General features: G+C 41.8%; 1 protein-coding gene across 1 annotated transcript in view; it reads right to left on the minus strand.

Annotated features, from left to right (window-relative positions):
• SND1 (staphylococcal nuclease and tudor domain containing 1) overlaps window positions 1-16,328 on the minus strand; it is a 441,984-nt gene that overhangs the window by 354,479 nt on the left and 71,177 nt on the right. The window contains exon 10 of the mRNA XM_011995923.1: window positions 15,449-15,562. Within this exon, the coding sequence (XP_011851313.1) occupies window positions 15,449-15,562 (114 nt within the window). The remainder of the gene's footprint in view (window positions 1-15,448; window positions 15,563-16,328) is intronic.

Raw genomic sequence — 16,328 nt, forward strand, 5'->3', positions numbered from 1 at the left:
GTGAATGCTGGTTAAATTATGACACGTCCACATTAACAACTGCATAGCCATTAAAAATCATGTTTTAGGAAATTATTTAAAGGCCAGAAGAAATTCTCAGTAATAAAACATGAACAGAGAAGCTAGTGAGAAGGCCATGAGATTATTAACAGTTGTGATGTTGCCTCTGGGCAGTGAAATTTAAGTAATTTGTATTTTCTTCTTTAAATTTTCCCAAATTTATAAAGTGATTATGTCACATTTATAATCAGGAAAAATTTCTAGGGTAGAGAAAATGAAAGCAGAAATGCAAGCCATCTATCTAATGGGGTTAATGTATGAAAATAATGAATGAAAATTAAAATGACAATGAACTATCTAGAAGCAGGTGCTCTCAGGGCTCAGAACCTGTACAAAAATGACTAGTATTGAGACTCTGTATTAAAAAGGGAGAACTCAGTCTCTTCGCGGAGTTGACCTGACTCTTTTAAGCCATGAGATCATTGCCAGGAAAACTTCAGAAAGGAGACAAGACAATTTAAAAGATATAGGTCAGGCTGGGCACGGTGGCTCACAACCATAATCCCAGCATTTTGGGAGGCCGAACTGGGCGGGGGATCACCTGAGGTCAGGAGTTAGAGACCAGCCTGGCCAACACAGTGAAACCCCATCTCTACTAAAAATACAAAAATTAGCCGGGCGTGGTGGCACATGCCTGTAATCCCAGCTACTCGGGAGGGTGAGGCACGAAAATCACTTCCACCAAGGAGGTGGAAGTTGCAGTGAGCCAAGATCGTGCCACTGCACACCAGTCTGGGCACAGAGTGAGACTCTGTCTCAAAAAGAAAAAAAAACAAAAACAAAAACAGGTCACCCTTTAGAAATATAAGTTACAGCCTTTTTTTAAAATTAAAGGTATTTTTTTCTTTTTTATAGAGATGGGGGTCGCACTATGTTGCCAGGGCTGGCCTGGAACTCCTAGCCGGAAGCAATCCTACTGCCTTGGCCTCCCAAAGTGCTAGGATTACAGGCATGAGCCACCATGCCCAGCTCTAGAGCCTCTCTTGATATAAATTATGGTGCCTCCAAAAATGGTTGTAGGAAATATTTTCATTTGTAAAAATATGTTGAAATAAGAAAGCATGTGTTACAGTAACAAAGACAGCCAGTTACAGCTTCTGGTAGATAGTGGAAATCCTGAAAAACCTGAGCTCAGGAAGAAGTCCAGTCAACACCAAGGGAGAAGGCCACCAACCCACCCAACCAACCTCCAGGTCCAGGCGGCACTTTTGGAGGCAAATAGAATCCTGGTTCCTCCACTTACCAGAGAAGGAACCCTGAGCAAGTTGTCATTATTTTCCCAAGGACAGGGTAGAGGAGTCAACAAAATAGTGCATGCCCAGCACCTCACACTCTGCCTGGGCCAGGCACATACTTAGGGTCACCTTAGTTTTCCTCAGTATCCAGCAATCTCCTTTACTCAGACTCTGTAAGCAAACTTCCTCCACAAGAAAGAACGCCCTTGGCCCATCAAAACATTTTGGTCTATTTGGCAGCTGGAAATTGCATCATAAATTAATAAACCCCAAAACTGACTTTTAAATCACATCTGTGCATTTATTTAGCATAAATCAGACAATTAGTCTAACAGACAGCATTTCTCATCCTGTAATGCTCAGAGCTGAGTCCTGAAAAGAACTCAGCAGAAGACTACTGTAAGGCCTCAAAACAAGGACAAGATTTCCTCCATTAGTCCTAATACAGATCGTCTGCTAACACTAAACCTGCACACTGTGTTAGGGTCTCAGTCACAATTCCGAAGGCGCTTGAGGATTTTGCTGTGCTGTATTCTGAAACACCATGAAGCTCCTACCTTCTCTGTATGTACCATAAAGCACCTATATTTTCTTCCAACCATTGGAGGGCTGCCTGCACACGCCAGAGGCAAACCTGTTCTTTAACCTGCATCCTTTTCTCTGCCACACCGAGTTCAGCTAATATAATCGCACATGAGGTGTGACCCCAGATCTAACAAGGAACCACTTCATAAACCTTTTCTCTTTTTGTCATGAAGTAAAACTCACCCTGAAACTGTAAATAGCAGACCCCATCTAAACATCAGCTCAAATAGTATGTTATAAACCCTAAGAAACTCTACTATTCCCTCGAGAACTCTGTTCTCTGAAGCAGATAAATTTCTTCAGGCAGAACTCTTACATCTCCTTTCGCTGGAATCCTCAGGAGATGTTCTAAGCTAAGAGGGACATGTCTGCTTAGCATCTGGCTCTGAGACCTGGAGCAGAGAATCTCACACAGGAAATTGCAAAGATATTACTGCACTGAAGTCTGGCTCAAAAAAGAAAAATTGCATTGTCAGAGACCAAAATCCTGGAGAGAGAGCTTTACTAAGCCCTCACTCTTCCACTGCTACAAGCAACAATCTAGAACAGTGGTTCTCAAGCTGAAGTGCAATAGAGATACCTGGCAATTGTGAAAAATGAACATTCTGATCAGAGATTTTAACACAAGTAGCTTATGAACTACATCTTAAGAAAAACTGATCTGACCTCTACTCTAAGGGAAAAGCTCAACTAGATTTCACCATGAGAGTCAACGGGGCACGCACCTGTGCCTCTCAGCTAGGGCTTAGAGGGAGGAGAGGGAGAGAAACCATGAAGAGAAGGGCAGTGGCAGTCAGTGGCAGGCCCCAAATACACACTGCGACTCTGCTGTGCAATCAAAATATATGGCATCAACAGAAATCCACTTAATCTTTGTCCTCAGAGCAGTCCTGTGTAAACCCAGAAAACTTGGAGCTCATTTGTAGCAAATGAGAAGCAATAATGTTGGGCAGCCATATTTGCAGTGAATCTAACAGTTAACAATCAAATGATTTGCCCTTGTAAAACTCTGCATCAGGGGATACCTTAGAAACATACATATGGACATAATTTCCCTAGCAGGGAAGGGGACCTAGGTAAAAGACAGATGTACCAAAGTCAAATTGCAGCCAGAAATAACAAACAGTCCCTACTCCTCAGCTTTAGAACTGTTCAAAAATTACTTTAGGGACACCACGATCACTGAAAGATATACAAAGCATGGGGGTGGGAGAGTCAAAACTGCTTCCTTAGATTTTACATCTTCCCAGTTGTCTACTGCATTAAAATCAGTAACCTCAAATACCACGAGGGACTTTCCATCCCTCAATTATCCATGGCAGTAGGTTACAATTAGGCAGAAAACAGAGTCAGTGTGGACTTAAGGTAAAGGGAGAAAAGGGGAAATAAAACTAACCTCTTCATTCCTCACTCCCTTATATTAATCCTGACCAACACCAAGACAGTAAAAATGAAGATCAAGCTAGGGGGAGGGAAGAGAGAGAGAGAAAGTTAAAGATCGATGTGAAAAAGGAAATGAGAAAGAAGCTGAAAAAAGTATTTTGAACCACAGCTGTCCGAAGCCTGGTTCCTTCCATAGGCATCAAGGAAGTAAATCTTACAGCCTCTAAACAACTGGAGTTTTGAAACCTCCTGCCACTATTTACAAACACCAAAGTTGAAACCTGACATTACAAATAAGCCAGAATGAAGAACACTGGGCCATACCATGAGCATGCTGCATCCACTCACTCGTTTCTGTGATCAGTGAGGTGTCTTCTTGAAATCAATACCTACAAGCTACAGATTTAGAGATTTTACCAATTAAGATATAAATTTATTTAACTTCTAGGAGCAAAAGAACATTGGTCTTGCTTAAACTGTATAAATGTGGTTTTCTAGAATATAAAATTGTATTTAATAAGCAGCTCAAATGTGGTTGCTCAATAAAACTAGAATACAATTTCATTGTTGTCCATGTTTCAAAAAGTGACTCAGGTTAAAGATGCCACTCTTTCTGGCCGAACCCAAAGCCAGACAGCTAAAGGGCAGCAGTCAATTTCAACAATGCTAAGCATTCATTTGCAGGCTCATGTAGCATCCAAAGCATAGCACAGAGGATTTCTGAACAACACAAGACAAGGGCATATAAGAACAGCAACACACTCCTTTGTAAGGTCTGCAGGAACAACTAATAGAACGACCAAATTGTGTTGGTCAGAAATGACCTCATCATTCAAACCCAAGTTTACAAATTCCCTCTGCACTCCAAGAGGGAGGGTAGCAGGTGGAAATGGAAGGAACTACAGTGTGGCACGGGGTGGGGGGTAATTCAAAGAAATCCAGATGAAAACTAAAGTAGCAGAAGCACATACCTATACTCTTTATTCAGATACTTCTATATAGAAGTATCTATATTCAGACACTTCCAGAAACGTTAACAAGTCAAAACGCGAAAGCAAACAAAGAAACAAAACTTTTGAGAACCATGAGGTGAGGAAGACAATGTGCTTGGCCAAAAGGGCCAAAGTCTCCAGATCCTCCATCTCTGGGGTGGGCACAAGGGCAAGGAGAGAGTGTATTCCCACTAGAGCACATTTCACTATACTGCTAGACAAAGAGACAAGAGAGACATTCAACACCATCAGCTTCTGCCCTGAGAATGTACTTCTTGCTGGGTGATGGGAGTGAGAGACGAAAGGCATAGGATTTTATCTCACTGAGTTTCCAGTTTGTCAGTTTCCATCTACAATATCAGGTACTCTGGTACTAATTTGTACCTTTTAGGACTGAGACATTTCTCTCCAGCAGAGCCCCAGTGACGATTCTCTACCAGGTAGATTTTATGGATATCTAATAATAAGAACAATGGGTCCAAACGTTGTTATAACTGGCTTCTTACTGGAGGAGGTTATGTTTTCCTAAACTCTGACAGTGCTGAGGCTATGCACCTCCGGAAGAAGGGTAACTTGGCAGGCAAACAGGAGTGTCTAGGCTGAAAGAACCAGTCAGTCCTCTGAGGGAAAACTGGGAGGGGTGAGGGAAGAAAGGTAAAGCCAAAAAGCTTTAGGAGAGTGAAGAGGCAGGTACCACAGGGCAATCTGCAAAGGAAGGACAGAGCCTGGCTCAAGCAGGTGGGAGGAACCCTGCATGTTTTCCCGAGGAAAACTCTGAGCCGGCTACGTTGAAAGGAACAGTGAAGGGCTGGGCTAGCTTCTTTCCCCTTTATTAGAAATAAATAAAATAAGCTGCTTTGAGCGATGTCAAGGCTCCCTCCTCTTAAAGTACAAACTGGCCTAATAATCCTGGATGTCCCAATGGCCAAAATCAGCATGTAGATCTGTCTGCCAATTCTCCCGTGCAGAACACAGTGCACTCGCTCAAAGCAGCTGCAGTATGAAGCAGAGGAAAGGGGGTGCAATCAGAATCAGGCAGGCAGTCGAGTCTGTACCCCCAACCATGGGGACCAGGCCTCAGGCCAGAAAGAGCCTAAGGGAGACGGGAGGCTGGAAAGGGAGCCCTGGGTACACAGCCCCTCCCAGACCTCCACCTACCGCTTCCGCATGCCAGTCGTTCTAAAACAAGCCTCTCCAGCTGGAGAAGCAGATGCTGCTAAAGGCAGCTCCATACGAATATGAATGTGGCTTTCTCCTAATTGTGGCCCACCTTACAAAAGACAACAGCATGTGAAAAAAGTCCAGCGTTCCCACTAGTGAAGGAACATGTCCTAGGAAAGGCAGAGTGGTAGAATCAGAAAGCCAGGTGTCAGCGTATTCTGCCCATCCCTATATCCCCAAATTATGAATAATGAGTACAGACCCCCAATGAGAATGCAGTGAGACACTATATATATAACACCTGAGTATCAACTATGTGCTAGGCAGTTAGTTAGCAACAGATTTGAAGAAATGACAAATTTACATGACCCAGAAAAAATCAAACTAAGTAGGGAAGGAGAAAAAAATGCAGAAAAAAATGAAAAAGTATTTTACAGCAGAACTCCAGGCGTCCATCATGTGGGCTATCCAGAACCAGCGGGACAGCAGAGGTAAGCAGATTCTGAGACCAATGTCTGAACACATACAAAGGGGATATTTCTGCTTATCCACACTAATTGCCTAATAAAGTGAAACAAGGAATGAAGGCTATTATATCAGTGGCTTCTAACAGAGAAATGAAAAGGCAAGGAACACAAAGTCTCCAGAATGCCTTCACAGCTAAACTGAATAGAGACCTTACTGTGAAACAGCAATACGCCTTGGTGGCCACCAATATACTACTGAACCAGGCAAAGGCATTTGCCAAAAACAGACAGCTATCAGAGTAGATGGTGAGACTAAGAGCTGTCCAATGTTAGGCCAGGCGCGGTGGCTCACGCCTGCAAACCCAGCACTTTGGGAGGCTGGGCGGGCAGATCATCTGAGGTCAGAGTTTGAGACCAGCCTAACCAACATGGAGAAACACCACCTCTACTTAAAATACAAAATTAGCCAGGCGTGGTGGTGCATGCCTGTAATCCCAGTTACTCGGGAGGCTGAGACAGGAGAATCGCTTGAAGGCAGAGGCAGAGAGCGCCACACTGCACTCCAGCCTGGGCAACAAAAGCGAGACTTCATCTCAAATAAATAAATAAATAAATAAATAAATAGCTGTCCAACGTGAACAGCCCATAAACTGACTGTAGATTTTCAGAGGAAGGCTAAAATGAAAAGTGACATCAAAAATATGCCTAAGCAATTGGCCTGTCATTTGGTAGGGGAAAAAAAGCAATCATTTGTGTCCTTAAGCTTCCCATTCCACTCTCAGTTCTGAAAAGCCTTTTTTTAGAACAGTGACAGAAATGATGTTGCTTCATCCATAATCCATCATTAGTCTAAAGTCTACCTGGTGACCGACCATAACACATACACATACTTGTCAGGATTAGAGATATGGATCCTAAAATTATAAACACCTTATTCATAAAAGTAATTTCCCAGACCCACAGTGACTAATGTATATGAGGAACTTAAATATTTGGTTTCTGAACTGCACAAAATTTTCCCAGTACAAAGCTAATTAGCCCACCAAGGAATGAAACCTACAGAATTGGCCTGCAAAAATGCGAAGCACTGGATGACTGCACTAAACTTGCCTTGAATATAAATGTTATACAAAAAAAAAAAAAGGTAATTTACCTAAACACAGTGTAGGTAGCTCTGCAATCAGTATCTCATAAATAAAGAGAGAAAGATGAAGGGAAAAATCTCTAATTGATTTTAAAATTAGTTCCAAGCAAAGAAATAATCTGACAACCAACAAGGTTGACAACAGTAAAATATATACACACCCCTCAGTAAAAACTGCAACTATAAACTTCAACGAATCAAGATACCTGAACTAATATGAAAGGAAGATATTCAGAAAAGCCTGAATCAGAGTAGAGGTGTTGAAAGAAAGTCAATTGGGGACCAATCTTCAAAAGCAGTTAAAATCGTGAAATTAACCCCTCTGGTGGACTAAACTCAATCTGCACTGTGCTAATGGAATACACATTATGAGGAAAACCACCACACAGAGAGAGGCAGGGCGAGTCAACCCAATGGCAGCAACTAGATTAAAACTGGGAGTGTAGAAGAAGAAGTGGCTACAGAAAACAGCCATGTGTGACCTAGCCAGCAAAACAAGCAATCCAATTAGGAAGCAGTAAAAAACAGGAGTGCAAAACCTTCCTCCTGAGATAGCTGGGTACCAGCACATTGGTATCCAATGTGGCTGTCAGAGCAGTCAAGGGGGTTAGGATGGGGAGGTGGTAAAAATGATGCCCACGCACAAGCAATATATGGAATTAGGTCTATGCCTCAGAAGATATTCTGATTCCAATGTTTATTAAATGTTTATTTATTCACTGCACTCTGTAAGATTCTGGAAGAAGGGATATAAAGCTGGGAAGACCCTTCCATTCCTGGCCTTGGAAGAGGTTAGATTTCACAATGGAAAGTAGGGATGTATACAAATAAACAGTACAGGATGCTACAGAGAAGGGAAAGATGGTGCGTATGGAAGTCTCTGGCCTAAAGGGGCCTTCAAGAACTAGGTCAAGAAAGAGGGTTACCTCAGCACAGCAGGTATAGTAAATGCTCACAGGGCAGTGAATATGATGATGCTGTCAATTCTAGAAGCAACACAGAATTACTGAAGGTCACAAGATCGAGAAGAGACAAGAAATATGAACACACCAGCACTAGAAAGATTTAGATAAATTGAAAATGTAGAACTGTGTGATAGTGATTAGATTAAAGGAAGAGAGCGATATAGATTGATAGAAGTAAATGCACCCAGTTCAGGGATAAACCACCAAGACCCTCCAGGAGATTGTTAAAATCCCAAAAAATTATTTGAAGGAAATAACCAAGATCCTGGGAAAGGGAATACATAACTAAAGGAAATGAAAGAAAATATAATTTGTAATGGGGAGAAGAAAGGAAATCAAAGGGCAACAAGACAGGCACATGCTGTCCTCCAGTTTAAAATTCACTTAGAGATCAGTAAAATGTGCACTTCAGCAACGTCTGCTATCTACCCAGATACCAAATGTCTTGACCTCATCACGAGGAGGCAGGCTTGTCTCCCTACTCCCTGACCTCTACTGCTCGGGAATAGGTCACAGGGATGTTTTAAGAGGTGGGACCCAGATATTAATCTTAAAAATCAGGACACATATATCCTGGAATCTTAAATAGATGAGCTAAGACCCACCCACAGTCTTCTAATAGTAATTTTTTTTTCAGTCTTCTAACAAAGAAGATTTCAAGTGTTCTTCTCAAAAATGCCCAGATCAAACAAATTTGAAACTCGTACAGAATGCCTCCGCCAGCCTCTGACATATTCTGCATCTTTTGATCACATTGCTGCAGTCCCAAAATCTCTCCATTGGAGACTGGTGAAATGTTATATCCATTTCAAAGAGCTTTTACTTTTCTCCAAGGTCCTTAACGCCAAGCTGGAGTCCCTCTCTAATTTGCTATTTGCCTTATGTCACAAGCAGTCACAAGCAGATCACAGTGAGTGGGTTTACTGGCCTGCTCCAATTTCACTTAGGGTCTCTAACCCCACAGCTTTCTGTTGGCATGCGTTTCAGAGTTGGCAAAGTTGGCTTGAGGGTCCAGAGGGTCCAGTCATTTTGCCTTTAGAAATCTAAACTGGAGGGAATAGGTGGAAAATCGCTTTTAATGGCAAAGCACCCCAGAGCCCCGTATAATGAATGGAGTTATCAGTGCCTTACACGACCCTTCCTCTGACAAAAAGCCCTTAAGAATCCCAGGGCATCACTAATGCACCTATCTCAGCTCCTCTCTCCTACCTGCCTGCCCTGGAGAGCCAGGTGGCCAGGTCTGGGAGATGGACTCCCCAAACGAAGGCAACAAGGACACTGGGAGGTTCAGCAGATGGCAGCTTTAATAAAACTGATCTTTTAGTGCCCAGGTCTGAATATTTGGAGGCTCTGGTGTGAACAAACCTTTATGTGGTAAATGAATTCACAGGGAGGATGCTAAAAGACAGGGTGATGGAAATGAATAGAAGCTGGTAGCAGGGGGTGACTACCAGCTGAGGGAAAGACTCCACCTTTGGGTTTCCACACTTCCTTCCCAACATACTAAATACTAAGCAGGAGCGCTGGGAGTGGGGGCTGTCAGAGACAGAGAAACAGATACAAAGAGAGAGAATGGAAGAGACAGACAGCTAAGAAAAGGAATCTGAGAAAAAGGCCCAGCAACCTAAAGCAAACTTTATACACTAACACCTGGGGATTAGGTAAATTATGTTACCTGTTTTCAAGCTAAATTTCAGCTCTGTATCTCTTAGTCAACTACAACAGCATCGCAAGAACAGACTTCAGGGAGAATAAGTCAGCCCCTTCATCGGATGCCTGGGGGCTCTTTCCTTTGTCATTAACACTCCAAGTGTAACACAAAACCCACAGCAGCCCTGGGCAAGAGAGCACTAGGCTTTCCATTTCAGATCAAAGCCAAGCGCTCTCTAGGAAGTCCTGAGATCCGCACAACGCGTTATCTCCTTTAAGGCAGCAGCTCAGAAAACCCACAGCCTTTCTCCAAGATAAGCACATTTCTTTAAAGCAAACAACTGGATAAAACAAACTATACCTTTAGAGAAACTCTGATACATGGCCAGGTTCACGACAGCATCACATGTCAGCTTTCTTAACTGGCTCTCAGCCTGAAAGAGTTAACATCTCCTACGACTTGACACTGGATTAATCCAGAAGCAGGGTGCCACAGAAACACCATCAACAACATCAGACATATCCACCTAGAATCCTATAGAGGGAAATACTGCACATTCCACCTTTTAACTCTCCCATAACACTATCTAGCAACAAACCAAGCTCCAGCCAAAATCCAGAAGTGGCTACCCATGAATTCCTGGGTAACACTGGAGAGCCTAGGGTGAAAACAGTTCCTTTGATCACAATGTTAGTCCAAGTACTTCCTCTGGCTCCAGTTAGAAAGTAACCAAATTAAGGGAGCGGAAATATGGTTAGCAATAGGCAAAAAGCTCATCTTCCAGTATAATTTAAGAGAAATGAACTCGTTTCTGTGTACAAAACAGAAAAAAACAATTTGCCCTACTATCCTCCAAATGTAGAGTTGTCTCGGAGGAAGAAAATATTAAAAGAACCTCCCCCATGCTTCCTTGAAGGTAAAGTCCCACTGAGTCCTCATCTGGGAGCTAGCAGTGGAGGCCTGCACTAGAGCAGGAATGTCTACCCCCATTTGCCTGTCCTTGAGGGAGCCCATGCCACAGACTTTCCCTCTTTACCCACTCATCTAGTTCCTTATTCTGCACCCTCTTCCGCTTTGTTCTTCAGTTTAGAAAAGGCTCTGGTACCATAAGTTATCAAGTTATCCTTTCCATGCCAAAGCCACTGACCCCCAGGCAGAGTCCTGTAATTGGAGAGAAGGTAATATCCTTAGTGTTTCTTTCAAGGCCCTCCGTAGTCCATCCATCGCAGACCTTCACCTCTTAACAATCCTCAAGCACTCCATGTTTCCACAACTACAAAACCACTCCTAAATTCCCAAAAAATGCCCTTGATGTTTTCCTTGGAGATTCTACCAGCCTGTTCTAACTAGGGCAGGCCGATATTTTTGCCTTGCAGAAATGGCTGTACCATTTGCCTTGCCAATATGCTGTGCCTTGCAGAAGTATACCTGGCAAAGGGGACAAAGGGCGAACAGAAGCTAAAATTTAGCTTCCATTCTGCTTGCCAAGTCATGGCCCCTGGCATGATGCTGACAGGAAGCAGTACCCTTCTCTAAATTTCCACAAAGATGCCATATGAGCTAACAGAGGTCCTGGCCTCAACATCCATGTCATGAATACTTGACTGCGCTCCACTTGTGACTGTCACAACAGTTGGTATGTAGTAAAGGAAATCAGAAACCTGACTCCAAGAGGATGCCTGCTGCTCAGTCTTTAAACACAGTTACAGTCACACTAGGATGCCCAGGTGATGTTTCTTACCACACCCATATTGTAAATCTCTGGTAACTTTAAGATAAGCATAGAGCAAGATCTTGTACACTTTATAAGAGCTCTGGGGAATTCTTTTTTCTTCTTCTTCTTTTTCTTTTTTATTTTAGTAATCCCAGGCCAAGGAAAGCGGCAGGGGTTCGGGGTGGGGGAATTATTTAAGTTGAAAGGCAAGTATAAAGAAAGACTGCTGGAGGCTGGGTGCAGTGGCTCACGCCTGTAATCCCAGCACTTTGGGAGGCCGAGGCGGGCGGATCACGAAGTCAGGAGATCGAGACCAACCTGGCTAACACGGTGAAACCCCGTCTCTACTAAATATACAAAAAATTAGCCGGGCGAGGTGGCGGGTGCCTGTAGTCCCAGCTACTCGGGAGGCTGAGGCAGGAGAACGGCGTGAACCCGGGAGGCGGAGGTAGCAGTGAGCTGAGATCGCGCCACGGCACTCCAGCCTGGGTGACAGAGCAAGACTCTGTCTCAAAAAGAAAAAAAAAGACTGCTGGAGCAGCATCCACAGTTCTCACTCATTAGCCTGAAAGAGTTAACGTCTCCTAAGACATTAACTCTTCATCACGTCATTCTCCAAGTCTTTGGTCAACTGAGGCTTACCAAAAGAAAATCCAGAGTTCCTTGCTAAATAAGTTTTTACCAGGCATAACATTCTCTTTATATGCAAATTGCTTTCATATCTTGTAAATTCAAACAACCAAAACAAGAGTATTTAAATCCAAACATGCCATTCACCAGTTCAAAATTCTTCAAGATAAAACCTAAAATGCATGGCATATAAGCCTTCAACAAGTGGCACCTGTCTAACTTTCAGGCCCATTTCTTAACACTCCCCTGAAATTTATCCTCTGTTGCAGTCATACAAAATCACTAGCAGTTCATCATATGCCCCATTTTCTCTCTCCCTTCCTGAGTATCCTGAGATGTTCACAGGACATGTTTGATCTGACACTGCCTATGGTTTCGTATCACACAGGTGTCATACCACTCATGCACCATCCACAAGAGCCATCCATTCTCTAGTCCCCAAAACTCACCTAATTCTTGTCATTGCTGCTCTCCAGGTCAGAAACTGTCTTCTCCCACTTTTTATCTAGCTAATTCCTAATCTCCCTTCAGGCCTTAAATGTCACTTCCTCAAAGTAGCCTTTCCAGACTACGCACTCTCCTAAATTCTAAGCTTCTCTTTCATAGCACTTAAGATAAATGAAATTACTTGTGTATTTCCCCTATTAGACTTTAAAGTTCCATGAGGCAGAGATAGGACATCTGTTTATTCCCTGCTGCACTCCCAGCACAGTATCTGGTGCAAAATAAGCATCTGTAAATATATATCAACAATGACTACCTGTTTATGCAAATTTCGAAAGCTGCACTAATCATAATGGTAGCCACTAGCCTCATGTGCCTATTGAGTCCTTGAAATATGCTACAATGAATTAAAATGTAGCGCCAATGTACAGTACATACCATATTTTAAATATTTGGTTTTAAAAAGGGGGAGAATGTCTCATTTATTTTTTATATTCATTAAATGTTGAAATGATATAATTTGGATATGTCAAATTTTAAAATTACAATTAATGTTTCTTTTTAGTTTTTTAACTTAGCTACGTAATAATTTAAAATAACAAATAGAGTTCACATGTGTGGCTCACATTTATGTATCTGTCAGACAGTGTTGGCCTAGAGAGCCATTCCTCCTGTTGACTCACTTCTCATCTTTGACACTCACAATATACAGCAGCTGACCTGGGAAGATCACCGAGACCACCCATCAAAACTGGCCACTCTTCAAGGTGCCTTCCACCACTACACTCAAGGTTCATTATATTAACTTATTTCTTATGTGGCCCTTCACTAAACTCTTCCAAAGGACTTTAACAGACAAATAATGGAAATCATTCCTCCATCTTCCTCATAAGCCATATGTTGTAGATTGTCGCAGCTAAGCCTTACTTAGAACTGTCTTAAAATGGAGTAAGATCTCAGGAGTGAACAGGAAGAAAAAGAAAGAATAAAGAAAAAAGAAGAAAAAAAAGAGGTAACACGCCTTGTAAGAGACAAAAAATTCTACAATCAGGATTCTGCCTAAACTAAGAAATACTCCAATTTCAACAATTTCCCATCAGCCATTAGGCTAAGGGAAACGCATCTTTTACCCACTGACGAGTTCCAAAGGATCCTGGGAAAACTAAAAATACTCAGTAGTAGGTTAGTGCTTACTTCAGAAAACCTGCTATCATCCTACCTAAGCTATAACACCCCCATCCCCCTAAAAACTGCTTAAAATTCAGCTATATAGTCTACATTAACATAATGCACTGGCTGATGATACAGGCACAAAAACTAACGTTCAAGAATTTCAAAGTTGTGGTTGCTGTGGGAACCTTAATTCCAACTGTACAGCACAGATGCAGAATTGTGGACTACTCCCAATACTGATAAAATTGGAGATGTGTATTTACTCTGTGCAATGAGGCAGAGCTACAGTTACTGAGAGAACCTTATTTTGGCATTTCTAAGCTTTCATGCATTTAAATTCTCAACCTTACCATAATACTGTTTGCTGCATTAAACTGCCTTCTCTAAGGGAAAAAAACAGAGAGAAAAAACTGATTGGCCAGACATTCAAATCACCCATCCTGTATGTGTTTTTTATGCATGATCTGATTCAAAAGACAATCAAATTTTTATTTTACTCTTAATGTGCTGTCTTTAAACTCTCACACAAATGAAAACAATGCATGAATTTCAACTTGTGAAAGCAACCAAGATATGTATATGTGCAAAACATCAGAAAAGCAAATTTCACACCTTTAGAACCACTGCACCCAACTTACCTACCTTTTTTAATTTATCCCTTTGTACAGAAAATAACTTATCTACCTTTTTTCATTTATCCCTTTGTACAGAAGGGATTTTTTCATCCCATCCCTTTTGTACAAAGGGATAAATAAAAAAAGGTAGATAAGTTGGGTGCAGTGGTTCACACCTATAGACCTAGCTATTCAGGAGGCTGAGACAGAAAGACTGTTTGAGCCCAGGAGTTTGAAGCTGTAGTGTGCAATGATCACACCTGTGAATAGCCACTGCACTCCAGTGTGGGCAAAATAACAAGACTCTGTTTCTTAAAAAAAAAAAAAAAAAAAGCAGGCAGTAGATAGTACACACAGCACTAAACTTCAATCCACAATAGTTAATTTCTGAAAACTGTCCAAATATTTGCCTTTGGCGCTGGCTCTCATTAAGGAACTAGTTCTATAACTAGTCAACACAATCACACACTTCAGTTATCAGTGGACAAACATAGAAGCGGTAAAGATGTCTGTAAAAATATGACATAACGAAACCCCCAAAAATGTTCAGCCTTAATCCCTATTCCCAACTCTCATAACTCTTATGGCTATGTAACTGTCATGACTACAAAAAAAATCAGTCTGTCTGCACGTGTAATACCAACTCTTGTTAGAGTTTTCATGCAAAGCATTTCTCAAAATTGATATACCTGAGTCATACACCAACCTATCTGCCAAAAGATCCAAAAAATAGTAAACAGTTTAACTACCAATTATAGTTACTACCTGCAAAAAATGAGTAGGTGACCCCAGTGAATATATATACCAAGATTCATTTCTTCCTAGAACAAAAACGTAAAGAACTATCAAATCAAAATGACCAGCAGAAACGGGTCCTATTACAATGTACACGAGATACAGACCTTCTCCTCTCCTTATTCACAGAAAAATAAGATCTTGTTAATAAACTCATCCACCATCTCACATATCCCAACCCTCACTGCACTCAAGCCCCCTGGGGAGAGGTGCCAACAGTGCCCATGTGAAACGCGGCAGAGCAGTGGGTGTGGGCCACAAGACACTGAGACCTGCCCAATGATAGTCAGGCTATAAATATTAGAAAATAATACTGTGGTGATTTAAAATACTTGTCCCTTTGCATTCCCACATATATGTATCATATATTAATTAATTCTCCAACTTTTTCCTTTTGGTTTATGCAAAGAGGCATGGCTGCTTCCCTATTCTCACCTGGGTATTCTCCCCTTCCAGTCTTGGTGGTCGGATGCTGGACAAGTGAATAGTCTTGTAATCGCCTGAGTTCAGCTTCACAACAATGGCATCAGCATTCAGAACCTGCATCACCTGTGAGCAAAAAGGAACATGCTTAAACCTGCTTCTATGTCCTCCATCACATGTCCAAGAGCAAGGCCCACCACCCTTACAGGTAGAAAGTGAGATCAATAGCCATTTGTGGGAGAAACAGTATCATCCTTCATGGTGCAACAATGTCAGAGAAAACTATGCTATAATTATCAGTTCCCAGAGACCTTATTATGATTTCTCAATGAGAGAAAATCTGTATCACTCATAAAGATGGTCAATCTTTTTTTATTTTTGCCCTGACCAAGATGTGTGGTTAACTACAAAGCTTAAGAACTGGAAATCCTGTCTCTACATGTAATTGAAGATTTTCCTTGAAACAGTTTCTAAACTAAAATCAAAATCTCAATGTGAATCTAGAAAAAGAGGCAAGGGTTGGATTTGAAGAAGGTACCAGCACTAGATGAGAAAGAACCAAAATAGGATGCCCCAATAGAGAGCAGAAAAATCAAAGGCAAGTGAAGGGCAGAAAGAATTGTCATCTCAGCATGGGAAAGGAGATGCTCAGCTGTTAATCTCACAGGCAGAAACATGAAATTACTGAGATATTACCTCAGATACTCTGAAAGCCACCTTTTCAGAGCACTACTACTATGGACATCTTTGTTTTGGAACCCAAGATCTGTAACACAGGACCCCACACTCAGAAGAAAAAGAACTAGTCTGGGATAAATTACAAGGATATGTAGTCAAAGGACGAAAGCATAAATATTCCTCTGTGAAGGTTATTAGAACATTCTACAATGTG

This window comes from Mandrillus leucophaeus, unplaced genomic scaffold (assembly GCF_000951045.1).
Source record: "Mandrillus leucophaeus isolate KB7577 unplaced genomic scaffold, Mleu.le_1.0 Scaffold5, whole genome shotgun sequence".
NCBI classification, from domain to species: domain Eukaryota; kingdom Metazoa; phylum Chordata; class Mammalia; order Primates; family Cercopithecidae; genus Mandrillus; species Mandrillus leucophaeus.